Source organism: Lethenteron reissneri, chromosome 62 (genome assembly GCF_015708825.2).
Source record: "Lethenteron reissneri isolate LAM-NWPU_2019-01 chromosome 62, ASM1570882v1, whole genome shotgun sequence".
Lineage (NCBI taxonomy): Eukaryota > Metazoa > Chordata > Hyperoartia > Petromyzontiformes > Petromyzontidae > Lethenteron > Lethenteron reissneri.
Window position 1 is genome coordinate 5,195,393 of NC_083840.1, and position 22,919 is coordinate 5,218,311.

At 46.6% G+C, this 22,919-nt stretch overlaps 1 protein-coding gene across 3 annotated transcripts; it reads right to left on the reverse strand.

Moving 5' to 3' along the window:
* Window positions 1-301: 301 nt before the first annotated feature.
* On the reverse strand, window positions 302-22,455 carry LOC133358488 (nectin-3-like). 3 transcript variants are annotated; one of them, XM_061576823.1, is made up of 12 exons: window positions 22,263-22,455; window positions 18,591-18,944; window positions 14,184-14,483; window positions 13,189-13,491; window positions 12,323-12,440; window positions 11,213-11,367; window positions 10,493-10,622; window positions 9,697-9,748; window positions 5,830-5,975; window positions 5,216-5,267; window positions 3,953-3,985; window positions 302-3,162 (listed from the first exon to the last, which is right to left on the reverse strand). In XM_061576823.1, the coding sequence occupies exons 1-12, from the start codon at window positions 22,294-22,296 to the stop codon at window positions 3,097-3,099; spliced, it is 1,743 nt and encodes a 580-aa protein (XP_061432807.1). In that variant the 5' UTR covers window positions 22,297-22,455; the 3' UTR covers window positions 302-3,096. The 3 variants fall into 3 exon arrangements, with proteins under 3 accessions (XP_061432807.1, XP_061432806.1, XP_061432805.1); XM_061576822.1 differs by having other exon boundaries at window positions 5,830-5,972; window positions 11,120-11,367; XM_061576821.1 differs by having other exon boundaries at window positions 11,120-11,367.
* Window positions 22,456-22,919: the final 464 nt, after the last annotated feature.

The window sequence follows — 22,919 nt, forward strand, 5'->3', positions numbered from 1 at the left end:
AGTTATACTATCGAGGGCGCTTCTTTCTCTATTGGCTGCTATCCCGTGACCTTTATTATTCTGGCCGTGACGCATGGTCATCTTTTTAGCGAGATACATGGTCACACGCCATCTAAATGTGCCCATGTTACCAGATTTGTGATGAACAGAGGAGACCACGAAAGGAAGTCTGTATACATATTTTGCAGCGAGAGGCTATAGCGAGGCACATCACAGCCCACCCCCACAGCAACAACAATAAAAGTAATACAGTTCTGAGACAATGAGTAGAGGACTCTGCATTGTATTCTGTCCTCCGGAGAAATGTGCGACTCCACAACAGCTCAGCATCAAGAGTTTGTGAAACGTAAAACTTTTTTCAAAAGTCTTCTTCAGAAGGGCAGTGGCATATCAGAAATTGCGAATCAGAAACACCCTCCATGTCACAACACCGCAGCTGAATTCCTCAGGTGCCAAGTCTGCCCAAATCTCAATTGTGATAACAGCCACTTATAATTTCTAACAACATTTAACATACAGAATATTTCACTAACATTTAATAAGAAATATTTTAATATTTAACAAAACACACCTGCCCAAAAAAATCTGTAGTGCCTCCAACATGTCCTAATACTGCACAAACCAAATACGCACTTTTTCATTTACAAAAATTATCTCAAATAAAAAACAAAACTGTTAATTAGATTAATCGTATTTTACTGACAAACATGAAATCAGGAGTGTAACATCTGCAAAACAACTGTCCCACTTTAATGTGGGACAGGTGTCAATGTTAAAATTAAACTCCAAGACATTTAATATCTTCCCAAGAGATGGAGACAAGATGGAGATGAGACAGAGCATCATCGCAAGCAGAGTGCAGTTAGAGTACATGTACAGTGCTTCCTTACGATGCATACTGTACAAGTAATCCCGTGGTCAACTGCGAATCGTCGAGCATGTCAATAAAACATTTTATGCAAAACCGCGATAGCTAAACCTGCGAGAGAGAAGGGCTCGACGCGATCAAGGGAACGCTTAGGTCGTACCCCCTCTCCCAGCACAGACACCACACAATCGCGTTCACTCACATCCACACGTGTTCACAACAGCTGCCATTAGCCGCTAAGTGGCTGTGACGTTACAACAGTGCCTGTGCCAGTCTATGTGCACGTTGAGGCCACGTGAAGTGTCGAAGGCTCGACTCAGGTCACGGGACAGACCCAGCAGATGGCAGCTGTACTCCTTACTGTGCCAACTTGCTGTTCTGTCTCGTTGTGAGTGTCGCTCCTCTGCCCTCCGTTATTGCTGGATGGCGACTACCTCCAACTGTCCAGTAGACAGCATCGTTCACGAGCCTCTTGACACCGCTGGTACCAGTCATCGACAAGTCCACTCAGCTCCACATCATCCTTTAACACATCACTCCATCTCTTCTCTAGCCCATGCCGTGCCCGTTTAGCCCCCTCAATCCGGCCGAACAAAAGTTGTTTAGGCATGCGGTGGCTGGGCATGCGGGCTACATGGTCCAGCCAACGCAGCTTTGCCTGCCAAAGGAGCTCACCGATGGGAATTTGTCCAGATCTTTCAAGGATATGTGAGCTTTTCACGCAATCCTAGCCTGGTTAAACCCAATATGGATTGTAGGCAGGCCAGCCTAAATGTTTCTAACCGGCGAAGATGTTCCATTAGGGGGGTCCACGTTTTGCAAGCATAGAGAAGGGAGGGAATGACCGTAGCTTAAAAAACCTGAAGCTTCGTGCAGAGCGACAGACCAGGTAGCTTCCACACAGCGTTACGCAACCGATGAAAAGATAATGCCGCTCGACCGATTCGGAGTGAGACCTCTGCTGTCAGCATGTAACCCTGTTGACACACTTAAAAAACCTCCCACCTCCTGATTGGGCGGGATATTCGAGCCTCCGGATTGGCTCGTACCTGTGTCATTGTGACGTTGCCTCTGACTGACGATGACGTTGCCATTGCACCCGATGTGAGGAACATGTGTTTTGCAGCTGTTCTTTCTGGGTTCGTTTGGCTGGCTCGATAAAACAGATAGTGGGGGGACTGATGGATGGACGGCCATGTCCATTCAAATTGATTCAGCAAGTTCTGTAGAACCTCTTGTCTTTTTGTGATAGAATGTATTATTGGTTGTGTAGAAATAGTGCATGTGTAGAGACAATGTGTGTTTGGAGACAGTGCTTGTGTAGAGATAGTGCGGGTACAGGGACAGTGCATCGCCCAGTGGTTACGGGGAGTATTTACAGGGCTGAATATTAACAGAGGGGAGTTATGAGAAGAAGGGAACCATCTGGAAAGTTCTAGAGAGTTCGAGAATGGGGGCGTGGCCGGGCGCGGAGTGAGGGCCACGCCTTGGATAAAACGGGGAGATCGGCGAAGTTCGGGGCTGCCGTGGGATCGGAGTCGACTGTCTTTACGCCGTCGCTGTCTTCGCATCGTCTCTGTCTTCACGTCATCACTTTCGTCGCTTTCTTCGCGTCTACGTTGTCTTCGTGTTGTCGCTGTCCTTGATGTCTTCGCGTCGTCGCCACTTGCGTGCCACCCCTGGCCCAAGTTATATGCGTGTCATCCCTGAGCAAGTTATCTGCGTGAAGCAAAATATAGCAACCCTCTATTTAGTGTTGTCCGAAAGTCATTAAAGTTGTAACACGCGCTGTGCTGGTCTACCTGCATCTCAAACTGCTTAGAAATGATGCTCGCATAGTTCTGCTTGAGATGTTTGGCAAATTTATTGAGTACATTTTCTGTTATTTTCATGATATGGGCAATAAATTGGAGAGCCAGAATTAACCCACCACATATACAAGGAGATCCATGCCCAAAGTCCACACGGATAAGCCTAGATTTTAAACTAATTTCTTTAGAACTGCTTTCGTGTTTTTATTTTATTGTCCTTCCCCCGCACCTCACTTTGGACGACTTAAAGATAAAACCATCACCGAACACGATCCTATCGTATCCACTAACTCCACCTCCAAAGTGCTTATTACGTGTGCGCATCACAATTCCCGAATAAATTAAACTTCTAATTAAACTCGTGTACATTGGTTTTAACCGTGTCGTTTTAGTGCAATGTGCTGAAAGTGCTCAATCTCATACATTCTCGTACGTGGGATGGTTTAATTTATCATAAGTTTTCTCTGTGGTCGGCTTCAGAGGCTGTGAAATGAAAAGCAAAGAAAATTGTATTTGTGTTGATTCATTTGAGTTCATCGCTACAGGTATAATGTACAATTTCGTACTTAAATCAAGACCCATTTTCTCCCAGCTCAAATGTGCATGGCACGGTACTACTCTTCTGCATTGGTTTGTCCTGAACCATGGCTATTATTCCACACAAAAGCAAAGTTTGTGGGGAATAATAGCCATTTTCTATACTTTATAGGCATAAGCAATAAAAAATTACACTTACTACCCAGGGACAAAAATCGTGTTACATAGTGTATTCACTGGGTGAAGACCCCGAGGCCGGCCCAGGACACTCTGGCGAGATTGTAGCTCGGCTGGCCTGGGAACACCTGGAAATTCTCCAGGAAGAGCTAGATGCTGTGTATAGTAGTGTATATTAGTGTATAGTGTAGTAGTAGTATTTTTACTGGCAAATGAGGTCCCCATAGTGTAGTGTAGTAGTGTTTTGTAATGTATAGTAGTGTAGTCGTGTATGTTAGTGTATAGTGTAGTAGTGAATAGTAATGTATAGTAGTGTATAGTGGAGTAGTGTATGTTAATGTATAGTAGTGTAGTGTGTAGTATTGTATAGTGTAGTGTATAGTGTAGTAGTGTATAGTAATGTATTGGTCGAGTCAGTCCCCAGGGAAAAGGAGGTCTGGTCCAACCTTACTTAACACGCTGCCTACGGGACCCTCACCAGGACAAACGGATTGAGACATGAACGAAATAATATTCAGCGAAGGCACCCTTAGTGTTGCCAATTGAGCGTGAGGCTTACCTGGTAGTGAACGCCCTCTTGGTTTTGTGGGTTCTGCAATGGGGTAGGAATTAGGTGGCAAAACTCACGCAATTAGATGTTGAATGTCGGTACAAATTACTGAAATGTTACGAGTGGATTATTATTTTCTCCGTGTGTGTCTGTGCCGGTGGTGCAAATAGTTTGCAGCACTGCAATCTGTTTGGCCATGGTTCAATTGTTCGCGGTGAAATCTGAAACTGTGCTGGACCTCCCCGAGGTCAACGCTGCCGTAAAAAAATTATGGCATATTTAAATTTTACCACTGGGGAGCTGATTGTGGTGCTGACCACCACTGCACCTCATTCCAAATAGATTCTCACTTTACAGCTTTATCCATAGCAGCCTATTATTACTAAGCGGGGAATTTTGATGCATGTAAAAGGACAAAGATTCCCCCGTGTGGGCTTCACAGATTGTTGTGGCAAGTTCTGTTAGCGAGCAGCACCTATGAAGGTCAGCACAGCACACGAGCGGATGGGTGGCCAGCACCACACTCGGCCGCCTTTTACTCCCTAGCGGTGATGTTCACACACCACTGCACCAGGTACTCATTTGACACTTAGTCAACCTAGAGGAGGCCGAGGACTGGTACAGATAATCGTTACTGGTGTTCTCTGTGAGCAGGGATCGATTGGCCGGGTTCGTAGCGTAGCACGCTAACCGCCACACGATAGGTGTGTGTTCAGTAGATGGCCGCCGATAATTCAAAATCGAGATTAATCCAAAAAATATATACAATTTTCTGCGGATCTGTATGCTAAAATACATTAATATAGGTAAAGTTAAGAAAATACTCTTTCAATTTAGAACGAATGACTGAGCGCGTGCTCAGTAATAACACCCACTAAGTGACAGCAGAACCACGCCAATCAACATCAATCAAACTCCGCCCACTTTTGTCAAGATATGCAACTACTGTAGTGTTGGTGCGAGTACATGGATTTCGGATTAACCAGAGCAGATATTTTTATTCCGTTTAAGCAGTGACATGTAATAAACATTTCCAAGAATCACAATGTATAACTGGTTTTTAGATTATGAATGTAGGCATTAATGGGAAATCCATGAGTTATTAATTTATGTCAAAATCTCAGGGGCGTGGTTAATCCGCAAATCAGATAAACAGCACGCGGATAATCGAGTCTACTGTATGTACGAACACACACACACACGGATATCACATTGCTCAGACACTGTTCATGGCCGAGGCAGGTAGTAGGTTTAGCTTATAAATGTACTCACCGATTGAGTAGAATTCAGGTTATTCTCATTCAGACGTTCTCTGTCGTTGTTCCTAAAAAGAGTTGATATAATTTTTTCGAAGATTAATGCACAAAAATGGAAAACCTTTAAGTAAACCTACTCACTTCGCTATACGTTAAGATAAACTTAGACATTTTTGTTTATTATTTGTACTGCAATCAGGAGCCCCTTTTTTGTTGGATCTACTGCGCCTCTTAAAAAATTAGAACGTAAAATAAAAAAGAATAATAACAATAATAGATCAGAGTAAACCCATAACAGGATTTCTCCGCACCTCTGACTGTCCCCTGATGATGCTGGTTGTTGTTGTTGTAATTACCAGCAAAACGGTACTCGAATTATACTGATGATGGTACTCGAATTGTAAATGTTGTAGTGGGTTTATTCTCTAACACACAAACGGTTAGGGCCGAACTAGTAACGAATTGGCATGTTTTGTTTACGTGACAAAACTTACCTAATTGGCTGTGTCGGTGGTGGCGGGTTTAACGACACATTTATCTTTACGCAATATAACCCCCAAAAAACCTCTATCTTAGATAAAAGTCTGATATTTCATTCGACATAACACTATTTGGAATGCTTGGACATACCAGTTGGAAGTGATTTCTGCATGCGCATTGTCGAATTCGGCACTGCCAGGGGGCGGCTGTTGTGACTCCAGATTGTGGGATGGGAATTTCCCATCGATGTATTCGTACTGATGATGCTCGTCCTGCTGCTGATGTTGCTGCTGCTGCTCAGAGTAGTCATGGGGGGTGGGGTTAGAAGGGTCAGCATTAAAAGGAAAACATAGTTTAAACATTTTAACATTCTTTCCCAACGATGTTGATTCACTTCGTTTGCGACGGATGAAATCTGTACAATAAACATTTGTTGTACCTATCTATAACTGTTCAACCCAAGCATATTGATACTTTGATATTGGCATTCCTTCGTGCCATTTCGCCTTTTTGTGTTCTCTGGCCTAACACTGGTGAGACGACACCATGAAGGAGTTCGTCTCTGGTGTAAGCCAATCGTTTCATCCCATTAATCTACTCGAAGACGGTCACCAACCGAACCCCCAAAAAATTCCATTCAGTCTTCACTGACAACCAATCCGATTTGAACGTTCTCCACCTTCAAATTCCATTGGGCATGCTCTAAGTCAGCTCCTCCCCCCTCTGACATTTCCTCTCCAATGAGAGTTTAGCATTTGCAGTGGCGAGATGTTAACTACCTCGCCTGGTATACAGGAGGTCATGGGTTCGATCTGGACCCTGACACCTGCTGTGTATTTGGAGTTTGCATGGACTTTTCTCCGGGTTCTCTGGTTTTTCCCTCCACAGTTATAAACGTGCGTTTAGAGTATTTGGCTGCTATAAATTTACACAATGATGTTAAGTCACTTCTTTGAGATGAAAAAAGCGAAAAGCTCAGTGGACCTTACCTGGTAATATAAAAAGTTTAGTTAGTTCATAGTCGAGCGTGCTATTTGAACTCATACGGAGCTGTTAAACTAGATAAGTAGATGTTTATTTATTTATTCCTGAATAGGATTTTCTTCTCGGCAACCCTCAAACCTTACAAATGTTAAACTAATATAGGAAAGGAAAAGTTTATGATGATGAAGGTGGTGGTGTACGTTTGAGTAATGCTCGTCAAGTATACTGATTGAATGTCACCAGAACATTTTGCAGGTACTTATTCATGTATGTATGTTGAACTTCTTTCGCACCATACATAGCCAACCATGCTAATCGGAGGTGCGAGGGAAGGACAACAAACTACACACAATAAGAAGTCCCAAAGAAATGAGTTTGTCAATCTAGATTATTTACAAGTTTCATAGCTCCCAGTGGCTTCCTTATGGTGTTCGTGCGTCACAGCCCCAACCTATTTCCCACCAGTTTATGGATGATGTTCGTGCCGGTTTTATCTTGTTGCTCCACTGCTTAATGTGTCCCCTGAAAGTGAGACTTTGATCGAGCACCACACCAAGGTATATTGAGAGTGCATCACGGGGGATGATTTTAGCACAAAACTCGATCTTCAGTGTACCATTTGCCTCCGCGTTGTTGAGATGGAATGCTGAGGATGCTGTCCTGTTTGGGTTTCGCTTAAGTCGCCAGGAGTAGAAATAATTTTCCAATTTCTTTAGGTCAATGTTCAAGATGTCTTGAGTGTCTTAGCTTGGCTGGCCAGTGCTAGATCATCAGTGTAAGTGAACTTGCTGCTTAATGTGACCGGCATGTCGCTGGTGTATAAAGAAGAGAGATTGGCCTGTAGTTGTGCGGGTCATCATCAGGTTTTCCTTGCTTAAGGAGAACAATTACTTTTGCTTTTCTCCTAAGTATTGGTAGCCTGCTGGTGGCGATGATTTTTGAAAAAAGTTTCGCCGGCCAGGTTCTTCCTTTGCTGCTGAGGTGTTTTAGGAATTCCGGGTAAATACCATATTGGCTTTACCTGCCACTAGTGCGGCATCTATTTATTCTGGAAGTACAGCTGCAGACACCGGAGAGTTTTGGTCACAGGCAGAGAGTGTATCTTTTGTGGCTTGTTTTATGGCGCATTCTTGTATTTGACTTTCGATTGTTTTTGCATTGTCGAGAAGCGCACATCTATCACATTAGCTGTTTCCTGAGGAGTCCGGTATTCTGAGGGTGCCGCTCCGAGCTTCTGCAGTAACCCCCATTCTCTGCGGCTGGAGTGCGTGAAGTCAAAATGCTCCATCAACACTGCCCACTTTGCTCGTCTGGCAGAATCTAGCCACTCCAGAAGGGCTGTTACAATCTCTGGGTCACTAGTATTTTGATGTTCTCGGAGAAGATTTTCACTTTCCGCAGTCCAGCCAGGGGTGTAGGACCCCCAATAGCCCCACAGATGGCTTTCTTCACGAGCATGATGAACTGCTCAAAACTTTCAGGGTTAGTAATATGTGGTGGATATTTTTATCCACAGCAGCCTTAAAAAAAACTACATGGCCAACATGGATGACCACGGGCTTGTGCTGGCTGTGTGGGAAGTGAGGCAGGACTTTGCACGTAGTGGGCAAAGGCTGAGCCATTCTTCATCTGTGGTTACAAAGCACAGGTCTGAGATGTATTCCCTATTCCACCATGCAAAGTGGAATTTGCCTTGTTGCTTGGCGTAAAAAACGAGGAAAATCTCTTTGCGCAGATGCCAAATCAAGGATTTGTTCACCTGCCAGTTTATTAACAGGATAGCCACACATCGTGTGATGGCTAATAAAGTCGCCTATGTAGATTGCATGATGTTATACTGCTGGCAATGGTGGTAGGTGCTAGGTTATTGTTGGCAGATTGTAGAGATCGTATACGACGATATCAGCGATTCTTGTACCAATTGTGAAGTCGTCTGTCTGAATGACTTCAATTTTGTCTTTGATGTGATGCGCGATGTAAGTATCCAGACCGTGTTTAGCGTGGGCCTTGGAAGCAGCGATGATGTGCCCTGGAATCTTCAATCGTAGACAGCTGCTTTCCTCTACATACGTCTCTTGGATATTATGGATTTCGATGTTTTCTTGCTGAAGGCTCTTTGCCAGGAAATCTGTCTTCGCTCGGGATAAGCCCTCAACATTTAGTTGGCATAGACGAACCGAGGGGCCGATGGATCGGCTCATCTGGCCCTGAGGAGGGCCTTTGTTGCCAGGCTTGTTATTTATGCGGTAACCCAGAGGTGGACTGGTGACATATGGTTTCCTTAGCGATATCATTCATGATGAACTTCCTGTAAACTTCATTCACACAACAGGGTGGGCCACGAGAAGGTTGACATCACCCACCCCACTGGACATCTGTGAAAAAGAGCTTCATAGATCATCGGATTTTTCCAAGATGAATAATGATTATGATTCTGTATCCGAGTGCACTGGCAGTCTATACATAGCCAGCGCCAAACTGGGTCTGTCTCTGGATTTTTCGAACCCAGGGGTCAACAACATGTGGATATTTAAGAACTGCTGCTTCGTGACATTATTTATTAAGGATCACCGTTTCGATTTCACCAAATGCATTGCAGCTCTTGAAATATGGAGTTTTTCTTTACCAAATTTGAAAAAAATCGTCTCTGATTGTTATTTTTGTTGCAGACCCCTGGCTTAACCAACCGATTAGCACGGTTGGCTGCGTATGTGAGAAAGTAGTTCAATATACAAACATGCATCGAAGGCCTTGCGGTCAATGGGGCTTGTAACAAAGACACTTTCATTTTTTATTTATATTATGGTGAGAGAAATATTGGAAGGAGAATATCCGTTAGGTTATTTATTAAATTTTATAGTCTCGAATTTCCAGCAGGGCTGTAAAAACGGGCGACAAGCATCGCGACATTTCGACGCTCGTTTTCAGCGACTGGGAATCGCTGAGGCTGGGAATCTCTCTGGCTGGGAATCATCGTGGCTGGGATTCACTCCGGCTCATCGTAGTTTGTGCCGAGCGTGGACGGCCGCTTACCGGTTGGTGTGCGGAACCTACTGGAGCGTCCTGGCCATGTTTTCGCTTCTTCCTGCGGATAAACATTAGACATCGATGACAACAATAGCTCGAGCTGATCCGTCCACAGTGAAGCTTAGCGGCGTGCGGTATCGTCATGGTTAATACACTCACACCTGCCAAGGTATAAAAAATATGGGCGGCCGCTGGATTCGAACTGTGAACCTCCGCAATAGGAAGCGGCGAATTCGCTACCTGCTGGGACAACACATCGCTGCCCATAGCATAATTGACGGATGTGCACCAATGGGTGCAGATGTCAACATTGATGACGTCTTTGATATTGTGAACTCTTCTTCTTACTTTAGAAAGCCTTTTTGACCTCCTGTATACCAGGAGGTTGTAGGTTCAATCCCGACCCTGATGCCTGCTGTATATTTGGAGTTTGCATTCTCTCCATCACCCCGTGGTTGCGTGCAATTTTTTTCCGTGTCCTCCGGTTTTTCCTTCCACATTTTAAAATCAATATCACGCGTTTAGAGTATTTGGCTGCTGTAAATTTCAACGTGACAAGCCACTTCATTTGTGATATCCAGGTTGCTTCAGAAAAAGAGCTATATAGCTCAGTGGGGCTTACCTTGTAAAATACAATAAATAGGTGGCAACACTGCTCAGGCGACCATCCGGGACCTTTGTCGGGTTCGTTTTTGCTACATTCTGCTTCAAGGAGTTGGCAACACTGGCCCAACCAACCCCTCTTGTCTATGAGCAGTAGCATACGCATCGCCTAGATCTAAATCGATCATTGGGAACTCACGTTGCCTGAGTCCCCTTCTTCTTGCAGAAGAAGAAGACTGATCCAGCCACTGCAGCCAAAACCAACAGTGGCACAATGACGGCGACAGCTATGATCCCGGTGTCAACACCACCACCATTATCAGCAACACCTACAAAAGACACACACATTTGCGGGCAAGTGTTAATATTGCCTGAAGGTTAAATTGGGTAATGGTGCAGCCATGCAATTTGCTCGCCCACGCCACTGCTGGCAGAAGCGCCTCCCCCCCCCCTGCCACTTAAGAGCCCCTTCCGGTAAGTACGTTGGCCTAGTCTTCGGTGCCGGTGAGACGTCTTGGTGGAGAGGTGGGGAGTACCCACACTTTACCTCACCGCACGTGACGTTGCCAATCAGATAGCCATTTGTACTGCTGCTGCTGGGTGGACAGAGGTGGGCGGGGAGGCAGGGATTTAAGGAATTTGCTCCCCTGTTGTTTCAACTATGGCTGCAGAGTTTGGTAGTGCATGTTGTTTACGTCATCGAACGGTGACATCCGTTTTTGGGCAGCAATTCGTTTCTTTGGTTATCAACGCATCTTTTGTCACAGTGGGGGCCCGGTGGGAAGTCAACAAAGGAAAGCAGCTGCTGATGTATCTGCGCTGATACCTGGTGTTGTGGCTGCGATGGGCGTAGTGGATGTAGTTGTAGTAGCAGTGGATGTAGTTGTAGTAGCGGTGGTTGTAGCAGCGGTGGTTGTACCTGGCCGGATGGTAATGAGAACCACCGCCTCGCCCCAGCCCACCGAGTTATTGGCCCAGCAGGAGAACGACCCAGAGTCCGACTCCACTAGCGGCCGCTCAAAGGACAGGGAGTTGCCGTTCACAACCGTCCCGTGGGGCAGGGAGCTGTCTCGCCTACGAGCAATCACACCACAACACAGGGAGCACGACACGTGGTCATTATCGCGTGATTGCACTTACTGCAAAAACTGCGAAGAGAAATGTAATTAGATGTATGTATGTTGAACTTTTTTTGGACCGTATATGCAGCCAACCGTGGTAATGTGAGGTGCAGGGAAAGGAGAACAAACTAAACACAGGCAGGTCTAAAGAAATTAGTTTTCAATCTAGTAGTATGGCAACACATGTTGCATAACAGCCATGGAATGGGGGGGAAGACCTACATCTAGTCATTGTTTGAGAAAGGGCTGTAACAATGGCAACGACAGTCGCCTCGCGTTGTATGTGCGTTTATGTAACGTGATTGTGAAAGAGCGCGTTTGATTAATTTACACTTATTTTTATTTTCGCGCACTATCATTGAAATAACATGCTTTACCGCGTTGGCTATGGTGTACAGAATACGCTGCGAGCTCATCGTTAGTCAGGCAGCAAAGTTCAGTAGCAATGCTGCCTGAGGTGCAGCAGTATGACAACAACCACAAGCATGGGAAGCGGCGTCAGCATCTCATTCTCGCGTGCTATTTTCATGATCTTGTCGAAGTGAACTTTTCCTTGTGCACACATTCGAATGCGCCATCATCTCCATTACCCCCCCCCCCCTCTACAGTAATCCAACCAATTCTCTCCACTCCTCCCCTCCACAAGCCCCAGTTACGCCTCCACATTCAAACATCTCACTATGTTTACAAATATTTTAGTTTTGCTTGAAAATTTGCAATTAAATAGGATGTCACTATCTTTAATACATGTATGGTAGTATTGCAAATATAATGTATGGTAACCAGTGAAATGTGTGGATGTGAGAATGTGGTTCGATAGTCTGCTCTATCCTTAACTCCAACCGATTTTGAGTTACGCGACATAAAACAAGCGGTAGCTGTATTGGCAGTTTCTTGTGGTCCCTTACCTGTCCCACAGGTAGTGCGTGATGTTAGGGTTCGCGTCTGCTTTACAAGTTAACGAGGCGCCTTCCTTATCCACGTACCAATCGCCATCGTAGCCAGAGATACTCACACTTGGTTTGTCTGTGAATGGGGGCACATGCATAAGACCGTACACATTGCCCTGGTCGCATTCACGAGCAAACTTCAGTTATAAGAGTGGCGAAAAATCAATTGAGGGAGACGTGTCTAACACGCCCCCCTCAGTGAGGATACGCCCCCTCAGTGAGGCCACGACCTCCTCAGTGAGGCCACGCTTCTTCAGTGTGTGAATCTGGCTCTGACACGAGGCAGTGCCTCCCCAGCTATTGACCTCACCGCACGTCACTGCTATGTGTGTTGAATTTCTTTCTCACCGTACATAGCAACCGTGCTAATCTGAGATGTGGAGGAAAAGCCAACAGACTAAACGCAAACTGGTGACCGTGGCCACGTGCGTTGCTCGGGAAGGACATCCCGCAGCCTCCATCACCTGGAGTGGCCTCGATCAGGGCAGCTCAAATGAGACCACAGAGATGGAGCCGGACGGCACGGTGACTGTGAGGAGCGAGTACCAGATGGAGCCCACGCACGAGAGTCAGGGGCGGACCCTCACCTGCAGGGTGGAGCACCCGGCCCTGGAGCCACCTCTAGTGGAGCTCTCGACCACCCTCGACATCCATTATGAGTGGTGGGCATTATTCGAAAGAAATTCGTGTTCAATCTGTAATAACGTGGAATGTCTCGAATTGACTCAGGGCTGCCAATGGAGGTGACCACCAATTTAAGTTCATTTAAACAGTCACGACAACTGGACTTTCTGACTCATTTATTTATAATGCCCACCACTCACAGTGTATGTCGAGGGTGGTAGAGAGCTCCACTAGAGGTGGCTCCAGGGCCGTGTGCTCCACCCTGCAGGTGAGGGTCCGCCCCTGGCTCTCGTGCGTGGGCTCCATCCGGTACTCGCTCCTCACAGTCACCGTGCTGTCCGGCTCCGACTCTGTGGTCTCATTGGAGCTGCCCTGATCGAGGCCACTCCAGGTGATGGAGGCTGCGGGATGTCCTTCCCGAGCAACGCACGTGGCCACGGTCACCAGCCCCATGCCCTCGACCAACTGGGATGGGTTCAACTCCAGGGAGACGTTCGGGGGAACTAGGCCACAGAGACACAGAGACACATAGAGATGTAGACAGAGAGACAGACACACAGATGGTTAAATGACCGATAAGTGCTGCCCTCTATTGTGTGGAGCAGTGGTCACTTAAAATGATATTGGAGGTAGCTCTGTGTTATCCGCTTCTGTGGCCTGTTCTCCAAGAAAGGACACAATAAGTGTGGGAGATACAAACTGATTCTTAAAAACTATAGAATGGATCACCTTAGCGAGAGATGTCACGCCCCAACAGTACAGAAAGACCCATGGACAGATGGATTACTGAATCTATCTGTGTGGAACCTCGAGCATTATCCTCTTCATATGTGTGGGTATTCCTCGGGTACTCTGGCGTCCTCCCACACAAATCCAAACACTCACTACGGAAAATAGCCAAATATCCCTACACAGGCACCTCCCTAAACTGACACCTTAGAATCAGACACTTTTCCGGGTAAATAATGGGCACTGTTACTCTTGCACGATGTCTGTAAGTTTAACTTCTTTCGCACCATATGTAGCCAACCATGCCAATTGGAGGTGCGGGGGAAGGACAACAAACTAAACACAAAAATTTGTTCTAAAGAATTGAGTTTTCAATCTATAGTAACAACGTGGAATGTTTAGAATGGACTCATGGTTGCCAATAGAGATGACCACTAATCGAAGCTCATTCATGAACACTACTCACAGTAGATGTCGAGGGTGGTGGAGAGATTCATTGGAAACTCAAATGCTGGGTGCTCCACCCAGCAGGTGAGCGTCCGCCCGTGGCTCTCGTATTTGGGCTCCATCCAGTAGCGGCTCTTCACGGTGACCATGCCGTCGGGCTTCACCTCTGTGGTCTCATTGGAGCTGCCCTGATTGAGGCCACTCCAGGTGATGGAGGCTGCGGGTTTTCCTTCCTGAGCGATGCACGTGGCCACGGTCACCAGCCCCATGCCGTCTACCAACTGGGATGGGTTCAACTCCAGGAAGACGTTCGGGGGAGCTGGGGCACAGAAAAACAGAAACACAGAGAAGGTTAAATAGCAGTTAAGTGTTGGCCTCTACTTTGTGGAGCAGAAGTTACTAAAAAGGATCTCAGAGGTAGCTCTGTTATCTGCTTCTGTTGGCTGTTATCCAACAAGAAGGAACACACGACCCTTTCCCATTCTGATGTTGTACGTGTACGTCATCATGGAATGGTTATATTATGATGACGTATACGGTCCAAATCTGAAGAAAAATAAAATAACTTAATCAGTACCGAGGCTCCGACAAGGTCATACGGGAGGGTGTGTGGCACAGTTTGGTACGAACTAGCAAACGGTTCTCTGCAGTGAGTACAATATTTAAAAACAACTGCACTATGCCTATGTAAGTAATATGAGCACTGAACTGCTTGCGCGTTCCGAGATTCAGTAGTGAACGGGACCCCACCCTGCAACTTGCAGACGTCTCGGAACGGAAAAGGCTTAACTGTGGGAAATTCAAACTGATCCATCTCATGACACTGATCACACAATTGAGATAACATTTCGAGGGGGGAAACGAATATATAGATGAAGATCATGTTTGGGGTGGCTGATTCTGTGCAACATTTCATCCATGTAACATTTGATTTAACTGGGTGGAGTTGTATGCAGTTATCCTGACTCACAGTTGGAAGGTTGTGAGTTTAAATAGTGGTTGGAGATGGACTCAAACTCATAACTCTGGAATCAAAATTAATAAAAAATAAAAAACAATAAAATCACGACGTTTCGGAGGCAACACAAGCTTCCGTCTTCAGGTTAAACTGTCACAGCAAAATATCTTGATACAGATATTTTGCTGTGACAGTTTCACCTGAAGACGGAAGCTTGTTTTGCTTCCAAAACGTCGTGATTTTATTCTTTTAGTTTTTTATTTATATTAATTTTTATTTCATTTTTAACCTACGTGACTTCACCGAAAGAACTAAGAGTATAAATCATTGCAGTCACGAAAGCTTCAAATCTAGAATTCATAACCTTGGACTTGAGGTCATCCTCAACCTTATTAGCCGTGGTCAATCCATGAAATGGCGGAGCCAGGATTTTCAGGTAGGGGGGCAACCCCTCCAGCAATGAAAAATTATCGGAGTTGTTAGTAAGTAAGGGCTTGTCCCTTTCTTTTTATTCGACGCATGTGCGGCGATGGCCCAGCAATCGATCGAGGGTCGAATTCGAATCGTGTGTGATCGGCATCGCGCTTGCTGTACTGTATACGCAACTGTGCACAATTCTGTGAGTCACTTATAACTGCTTTGCCATTAGGTATTGCCAATTATCGACTCAGACTATTGTCCTATCATCTCATAGAGTCCCTGGCACCTAATAATATGCTACACAGTGGCAGTGAGGGTCGAAAAAATGCCGATTTATTACTAATAAAGCCCACTGATCTGATCTAAATTCGGGATTTCGATCAGATCATTTGGAGGGCACGTGCCAACTCCCCGCCCCCCCCTCCCACTGGCTCCGCAAGTGAATCCACCCTCACAATCTCGTGACGCAACAATCATAGACTAATGGTGGAGTGGTAACCAAGGGAGAGAAAGTGTCCGAGAGTTCCTCCGCCATGGAGATGGAGCAGTTAACCTCAGATAGTGTGCGGGTGGGCTTGGTGTATAGGTATCACTTTTTCTGAAGTCACAATTAGTTCCACACCAGAGATATGTAAAATGTTCACTTGTTTTTTGGGTACCAGGTAGAAGCAGATCTGCAAACTTCAAGAGGGTGGAGGTCTCAAAATTTGAAGATTTTGAAAATAGGGCCTCATTGATGACAATTCCTCACTTTTTGCAGAGTAACAAGTTAGGCATTGTGGGTAGAAGGCGAGGCAAGTCAGGTGGGAGGCAGTGGCAGGCACTTGGTGCCAACCCTAAACACGTTCCTTCGGAGTGGGCAGGTAGGAACTTGGTTGGACAGCGCATTCGTGCCAGAGGTCGCAAACAGGTTTTGATTCCTTACCCGTACCCGGCCACACCAGGGTCGCAAACGGGTACCCGTACCCGGCCGGGTACGGGTAGCCGGCCGGGTACGGGTAGCCGGCCGGGTACGGGTAGCCGGGTATTGGGTAGGGTACGGGTATCGGGTACCCGATTGCGACCTCTGGGATGAAGCCATGTTGCAGGCGCGGATGGGTTGATTCTAGAAACTTGAATTGTGAGAAGAGACAAGACGTTGGGAAATGAGTGACAAACGGTTACTCACCAGTGACTCACGGCCTTCTCACTCATTGGTTGGGGTGAGTCACGTGCGGCTACCCGTACCCATACCTGGCCGCACCAGGGTCGCAAACGGGTACCCGTACCCGTACCCGGCTGGGTACGGGTAGCCGAGTATCGGGTAGGGTACGGGTATCGGGTACCCGATTGCGACCTCTGATTCGTGCACGACTGACAAATATGCACGACAGACAGACAAATAATCCCTGGTGGGCTGTGTGGAACCTGTTGTTCCTACCTGTAAAAGCCAATTCCGCTGCATGTTCCGTGACCATGTCAGAGGATGCTGAATGTAAAAAATAATAAGAGCTCCTGTGGACGGTGGCATTGGAGAAAAATACGAGTCCTTGTGTAGAGTAGTAGTTAATGACGTTACGTCACGCTCACCCTCCGGTGCAGTGACGTCAGAGAGTGACGTCATGCACGGCGGGCGGAACGGTGACGTCATGTCCCCCTGGGGTATTTAGGCTGGGGCCCGTGACGTGAATGAGGTCGTCGTGGGAGCCCGGGAACGTGAAGGGTGGAAGTCGGGACCCAGGGTAAGGGGAAATTAGCGCCAGGCTAGAGTGGCTGCTTCACCCGGCCGGCCGAGTTGGCTGATCCCTCCGTCGGTGCAGTGGGAAGAGCCCGGGTACTCTGTGTGTGTGTTAGGGACTCCCAGTACCCTTCCCCTGGGGAGATATATAATAGCCCGTTCAACTTAGGCGTAAGCCAATAATAAACCCTTGGCGAAAGCCCCTGAGAAGATCTGCCTCCGAGTCGTCTTTGGCCTCTCAACACTTGTATAACACGGTAGTAGATAAAGATTGGCAGAAAATATTTCCCCATAAATGTGTAGTGTCAACGATTCAGAGACAGAGTTTCTAGGGAGCACTTTCTTTATTAACAACTTTCACGGTCTCGTTTGCACACTCTTCACAGTAGCTTAGCCTAGCCTGTACATTACACTAGCCGTCTAACACTGATGGCGCTGACTGAGATAGCCAACTACTATCCTTCATAGCAGAGACGTTTAGCGACGATGGTGACGAGACGACAGCAATGACGAGATGAGTCCATTCCCAGAACCGGCAGCCTCGGGCCCCCGCTTTCGGCTCCTTTTATGCTACCAGCTCAGCCTGGCTCCGCCCTGACCACGTTTCCCTTCTTGAACCTACTAGCAGGTTCCAGGGGCCTCCAGATGGGGTCCTCCGTGACCCTTACCCAAGATCCCCTGCTCTGTCAACACACCTGTGCTCACGCTCACCGGCGTGTGTACTGTCTGTTCACCACAGCTGCCGCTGCTGTCCAACAGCCGGCGCTATTACACTACAAATGTAAGGATAAACTTTTGCGATCTACGATGTACTACACATATGCAGTGAGATGGCAGAACAGAACTGAGGGTACGTGGCCACGTTACTGTATCATTGCACATGCCGTATCACTGTATGGCTCATCTGCGCAGATCAAGAAAGAAGTTTGTTGTAGACCACTCAGAAATCGCGTTACAACTGCATTGTGCAAAAGTGTTCCCTATTAAAAGAACTGCGTCGTAGCGAAAACGCATTATAGTGTGAACACCACCATGCATTAAGTGATGACTGTCCCTACCAGTTTTCAGAATCAAGAGTGAGGGACGGGGGAGGAGCGATAGCCCACGTCCCTTGGGTCGGAACACTGGTTTCACTGTCATGCTCGTGGGAACAGCGACAGACTCAGAATTGATAAAGATCCATTTAGAACGGCACCGGCATATCAAATTAACTTTTGACTGAACTTTCTTACTGGGAAACACAAATACGCTTGCAGTAAACAGAGTCATTGTTTTAAAATGTGGAACTGATACGTAGTGTAGTATTGTTAAAAAAACAAAAAAACCCTCACCATGCACAGTGAGGCTGATTGTTGCTCCAGCGTTATTTTGAGTGCCAAAGCCACAGTTGAAGTCTCCCTCATCCTCCAGACGCAGATCTTCAATGCGGATGGATCCGTCCTTCAGTTCAGAGGCGAAATTCGTGAAGTTCAGTCGCCCATAGAAGTTGGTGTCATTGTCAATTGTGTAACCATCAGGACTGGCAAAGGCTATTCTCACTGAGGACTCTCCGTTTCCTTTCTGCCAGGTTATAGTCCAGGATGTTTGTGGCCCCGTGTAGAGGCATCTCAGGATGACCTCTTTCCCCCTGCTCCCATTCACAAACCGATCCACCTCCACTTGGGAGGTTCCCAAGGTCACCAGACCTGCAGGGATAGAACAGAGACAGCAGAGTCGATTTTAAACAGTTATGAAGTACACAGCAGTCTATAATTTTGTTGTCTAGAAACCCAATGAGAGACCGGTCCATCAGACTGTTGTCTAGAGACCCCCAATAAGTAACTGTACTGTATGCATATCTCAGTTTTGTACAGTTAAATATTTAAAATTGTATACCGTGCAATTTTTTTTGGTAAAAACATCGCATTAATTTGAAGCTTAAGAGTAATTGGTGGTAAAATCAATATTGCACCATTGTCCTGTGCAAAAGTGGCAATTTGTAGCATCTGCTCATCCCTTCTACACAGCCATGAGCAAACTTGTACCTAAAGGAAACTTTCCTTCGTAATGCAATTTTAAAAGTTCATATCATATATCATAGTTAGCATGACAGTAGTGTAATGCGAGCGTATGCTGGGGCTTCGCCGCCCCAGCCCCTAAGCCCACCAGGCGACACGAACCATCGGGGGCAGGGTTCAGGGGCGGAGCCCTCGTGCGCTAGGGGGTGGTCTTATCTGGAAAGTTCTTAAGGGGTGTGGTGAAGGGCGGAGTCTGGGTGACGAGGGAAGGGGATATAAGGGAGAGCCGGAAGGGGATTGGGGTCAGTTGGTGAGAGCTGGAAGCTGGGCCACGTCGCGGGTCTCCGCGAGCCATCGGCCACGTGGCGACGCGGAGACGGCTCCCAGCGCGCCGTCTGCCAGTGGTGCGCGGGAGCGGAGAAGCGGGAGCGAGAGGGCAGCGCGAAAGTGGGACGCCAGCTCACGCGACGCACCGAGAGCGAGAGAGCAGCGCGAGAGCGGGACGCCAGCTCCCGCGCCGCGCCACGGAATGACCGAGGGAGCGGAATGCGAGCTGTCCAGATAACGAAGAAATAAACAGTCGCTTGTCGTCGACCTGTTTTAATACAGTAGGACACTAGAATGAGCTAATATAGGCATATGAGCATATAACACGGCATGCGCCTGACCCTATCAGATCACGAAAGGCAAGCAAATTAGAGCCTGGATAAGTGCTCGGATGGGTGATCACTATCTCGCCGTCGTGGGCATCATGATGGCGAGATCTTAACTACATTGCGTGGTATATAGGAGGTCGTGAGTTCGATCCTGACCCTTACGCCTGCTTTATATTTGGAATTTGCATGTCTCTCTCCCTGCCGTCGCGTGGATTTTACCTCTGGTGCAATGCTCAGTAGGGCCTTGTAAAATATAAACAGTTTAGTTGTACCATGCATGACAATCGTGTTGAAGGCAGTAGTTATCAGAGGGCAATGCAGTAAGTGCATTGTTTTTGTACTCCACCCCACCATCAACGTGTATTGACCAGCATGGTGAAGTATGGTCAAATAACCATCACGACCCGCATGGCGTAGGAAGATCCTCATTCAGTAGTGGATTGAGAAACAGGTTTTAAGTGAACTCCTACAAACATGGGACTGTTGTCCCTTTTCCCGGAAAGCACACCGCATCCCGCGCTTTCAGATTTAATTGTCCTTCCCCCGCACCTCCGATTAGCATTGCTGGCTATGTACTGTGTGAAAGAAGTTCAACATACAAGAAGTCCAACACAGATCACTTATGAAAATGAGTTATATAGCGCAGTATGCCTTACCTGCTACTGTTAAGTAGTTTAGTAGTTTAGTTTCTAGCGAGCCAGTGTAGTGGCTTCATGCGGCAGCAACGAGAGAACCAAGAAATGAGCCCCATTGCACATTATCAGGGGACGACACTAAGAATATGTACAGCTGGGTCATAAACCAACATCATCCTTTACTAACGGCTACTATCCACCTCATAATCTAGGGGAGGGGGCGGGGGGGGTGGAGTTACTCGCACGCTCAGGATGATCTGTAATCTTTGTGTGATTTAAATATAGCTGTGTTCTCCTATAACGCGGTAGTTGCGTTCCTGAAGAAAACTGCGTCATGGAAAAAAATGTGTTTTAATATATAATATAGGGGGTAAAGCACAGTCCACGATAACACGTGAGATGCGTATGCAGGCTGACGTAACACTGAGGCGCGTGGTTAGCATCTATAAGCATCCAGCAGCATCCCATTGCTTCCTGTGGCGTTATATATCTAATTCCCATCCGTGTGCAGTGGTATAGCGCTGGCTGCTGGAGAAAAAGGGGATCTGTGTTGTACGGCAGCACTGACGTCAACAGGCCACGAGAGGGGGATTTATGGGAAAGGTCACAGAAGGGGCCCAACAGAAGTCTCGGAAACCCGCTAGTAGGTTCCATAAAGGGGGCGTGGACTGGGCAGCGCAAGGCCACGATGAGAGTATAAGGGGGGCCTCTGTTGGGGACATCGTAGCTGTTGTTGGAAGTGGGATTGCCGTCGTGCTGCTCACGTCCATCGTCACCATTCTTCTCGTAGTCGTCTCCGTCTTCACCATCCCGGGGCGCCGCTAGTCAGACAGCCTACAAACTGTTCTAACTAAGTAGTGCCGCCGACAATAGACGGTCTTAATAATAGTGTGTTATCCCGATGGTGCTTGCTAAATAAGAGAAGTGCCTCCAAGTTTTACTGTCTCCGAGTTAGTCACTACACGTGTTATAAAAATGTTGTTCCCAAATACATTTATCTCGTTATATACTATTTGTCTTTTGAAAACATGCAGCGTTAAATAGAACAGACTGTATTGTGCGCTGGATTAGTCATGCTCCATCACACTCAGTAATTGCTACTCAATAAAATCTTAACATAATCAGCTATATTTAATCCACTTCTGGATGAACGCCTCCCCAAGCCACCACCATCTGTCACGGTCCAGAGATGTAACTACCCACCTTCAATAGATTAACCAGGTACACACGTTATAACACTACAATGGCCGATGGGATGTGAACTACAGAATAAATTAAAAATAAAACTCAGTAAAGAAGGTTGCAAAGTTGGGGTCGGGATCTATTTTAGAAAAGCTAAGTAATAATTATATACATTTGTAAAGTGGCGCATTTCATCCATAAATCCCAATGCGCCACCACCGTGTATGGAAAGCAGGAAATAAACAGAACGGTCAGGGTAAACTGCCAGGACTAGGCGGTAGAGAAGAGGCGAGTTGAAAGAGGTGAGATTTCAAGACAGACTTAAATATAAACAAATATATTTCACGACTATGATTGTCTTACTAGCAAAAACAAACCGTTCCAAAGTTCGGGAGCTGCACTGAAGAAAGCCCCATCACTCCAGTACAATAAGTTCGCTAAAACAATGAACGATATCTGCTGGAGGGCCAAAACTGTAGAGCCACGCGAAATGAAAATCCTATGGAGTCGTGAGTTTATAAAAGCAGGCTTACCGTAAAGCACCAATAGTCGAAACGGCCCTTTCATATTTCACACGGGCAGCACCAAGTTCTTGAATTTCCACTCATCCGGCCTGCCTGGAGGTCGACTGGTTTTCACGACGCGCACCACCCGAGCTCACTCGGACTCATGGCAGCGCCGTGGACTTGAGACTGTGTGATTAAGCACGCACCTCCTTAATCGATAAACACTGGTCACTCATTAACCAGGGAGACACGGAAAACATTGCTCAAGAGATGCGCTTGCCTGGTGGGGTTGGTCAGAAGAATACGGGCGGAAAATTTCAGCATACGAAGCGATTTGATGAATTGTCTCCACCAGGGTTGTGACTTTTATTCGAGATTAAGCTGTAATTTTTCTCGTTTTTTAACGATCTCAAAATAAGGTTGAACGTGGTAAATTCTATATCTCTGTCCGTCTGTTTGTAATGGGCGAAAGGAATGATTATGCTCGTAAAGATGATCCATCCTTAAGTATTGTCTTTCCATCTTACGTTTAGGGGTTTATCCAATGGTTTGCATAAAGCTTGGAGAAACAATAAAGCCAGCCGACACGATTGGAAGACAGAATCCAATTGTACTAATCAGCATCATCAGACAAGAGAATTCCTGTAAGGGACGTCGCACACTGAGCAGCGTAACATCATATTG

Excerpts from the sequence above, each read along its gene's own strand:
- LOC133358488 (XM_061576821.1), bottom strand. The coding sequence starts at position 22,296 with ATGAAAGGGCCGTTTCGACTATTGGTGCTTTACG. Across the intron at positions 13,492-14,183 it reads CACCACCCTCGACATCTACT|TTCCCCCGAACGTCTCCCTG; the intron begins GTGAGTAGTGTT and ends TCTGTGGCCTAG. Across the intron at positions 3,163-3,952 it reads AAGAGGGCGTTCACTACCAG|CCTCTGAAGCCGACCACAGA; the intron begins GTAAGCCTCACG and ends TTCATTTCACAG.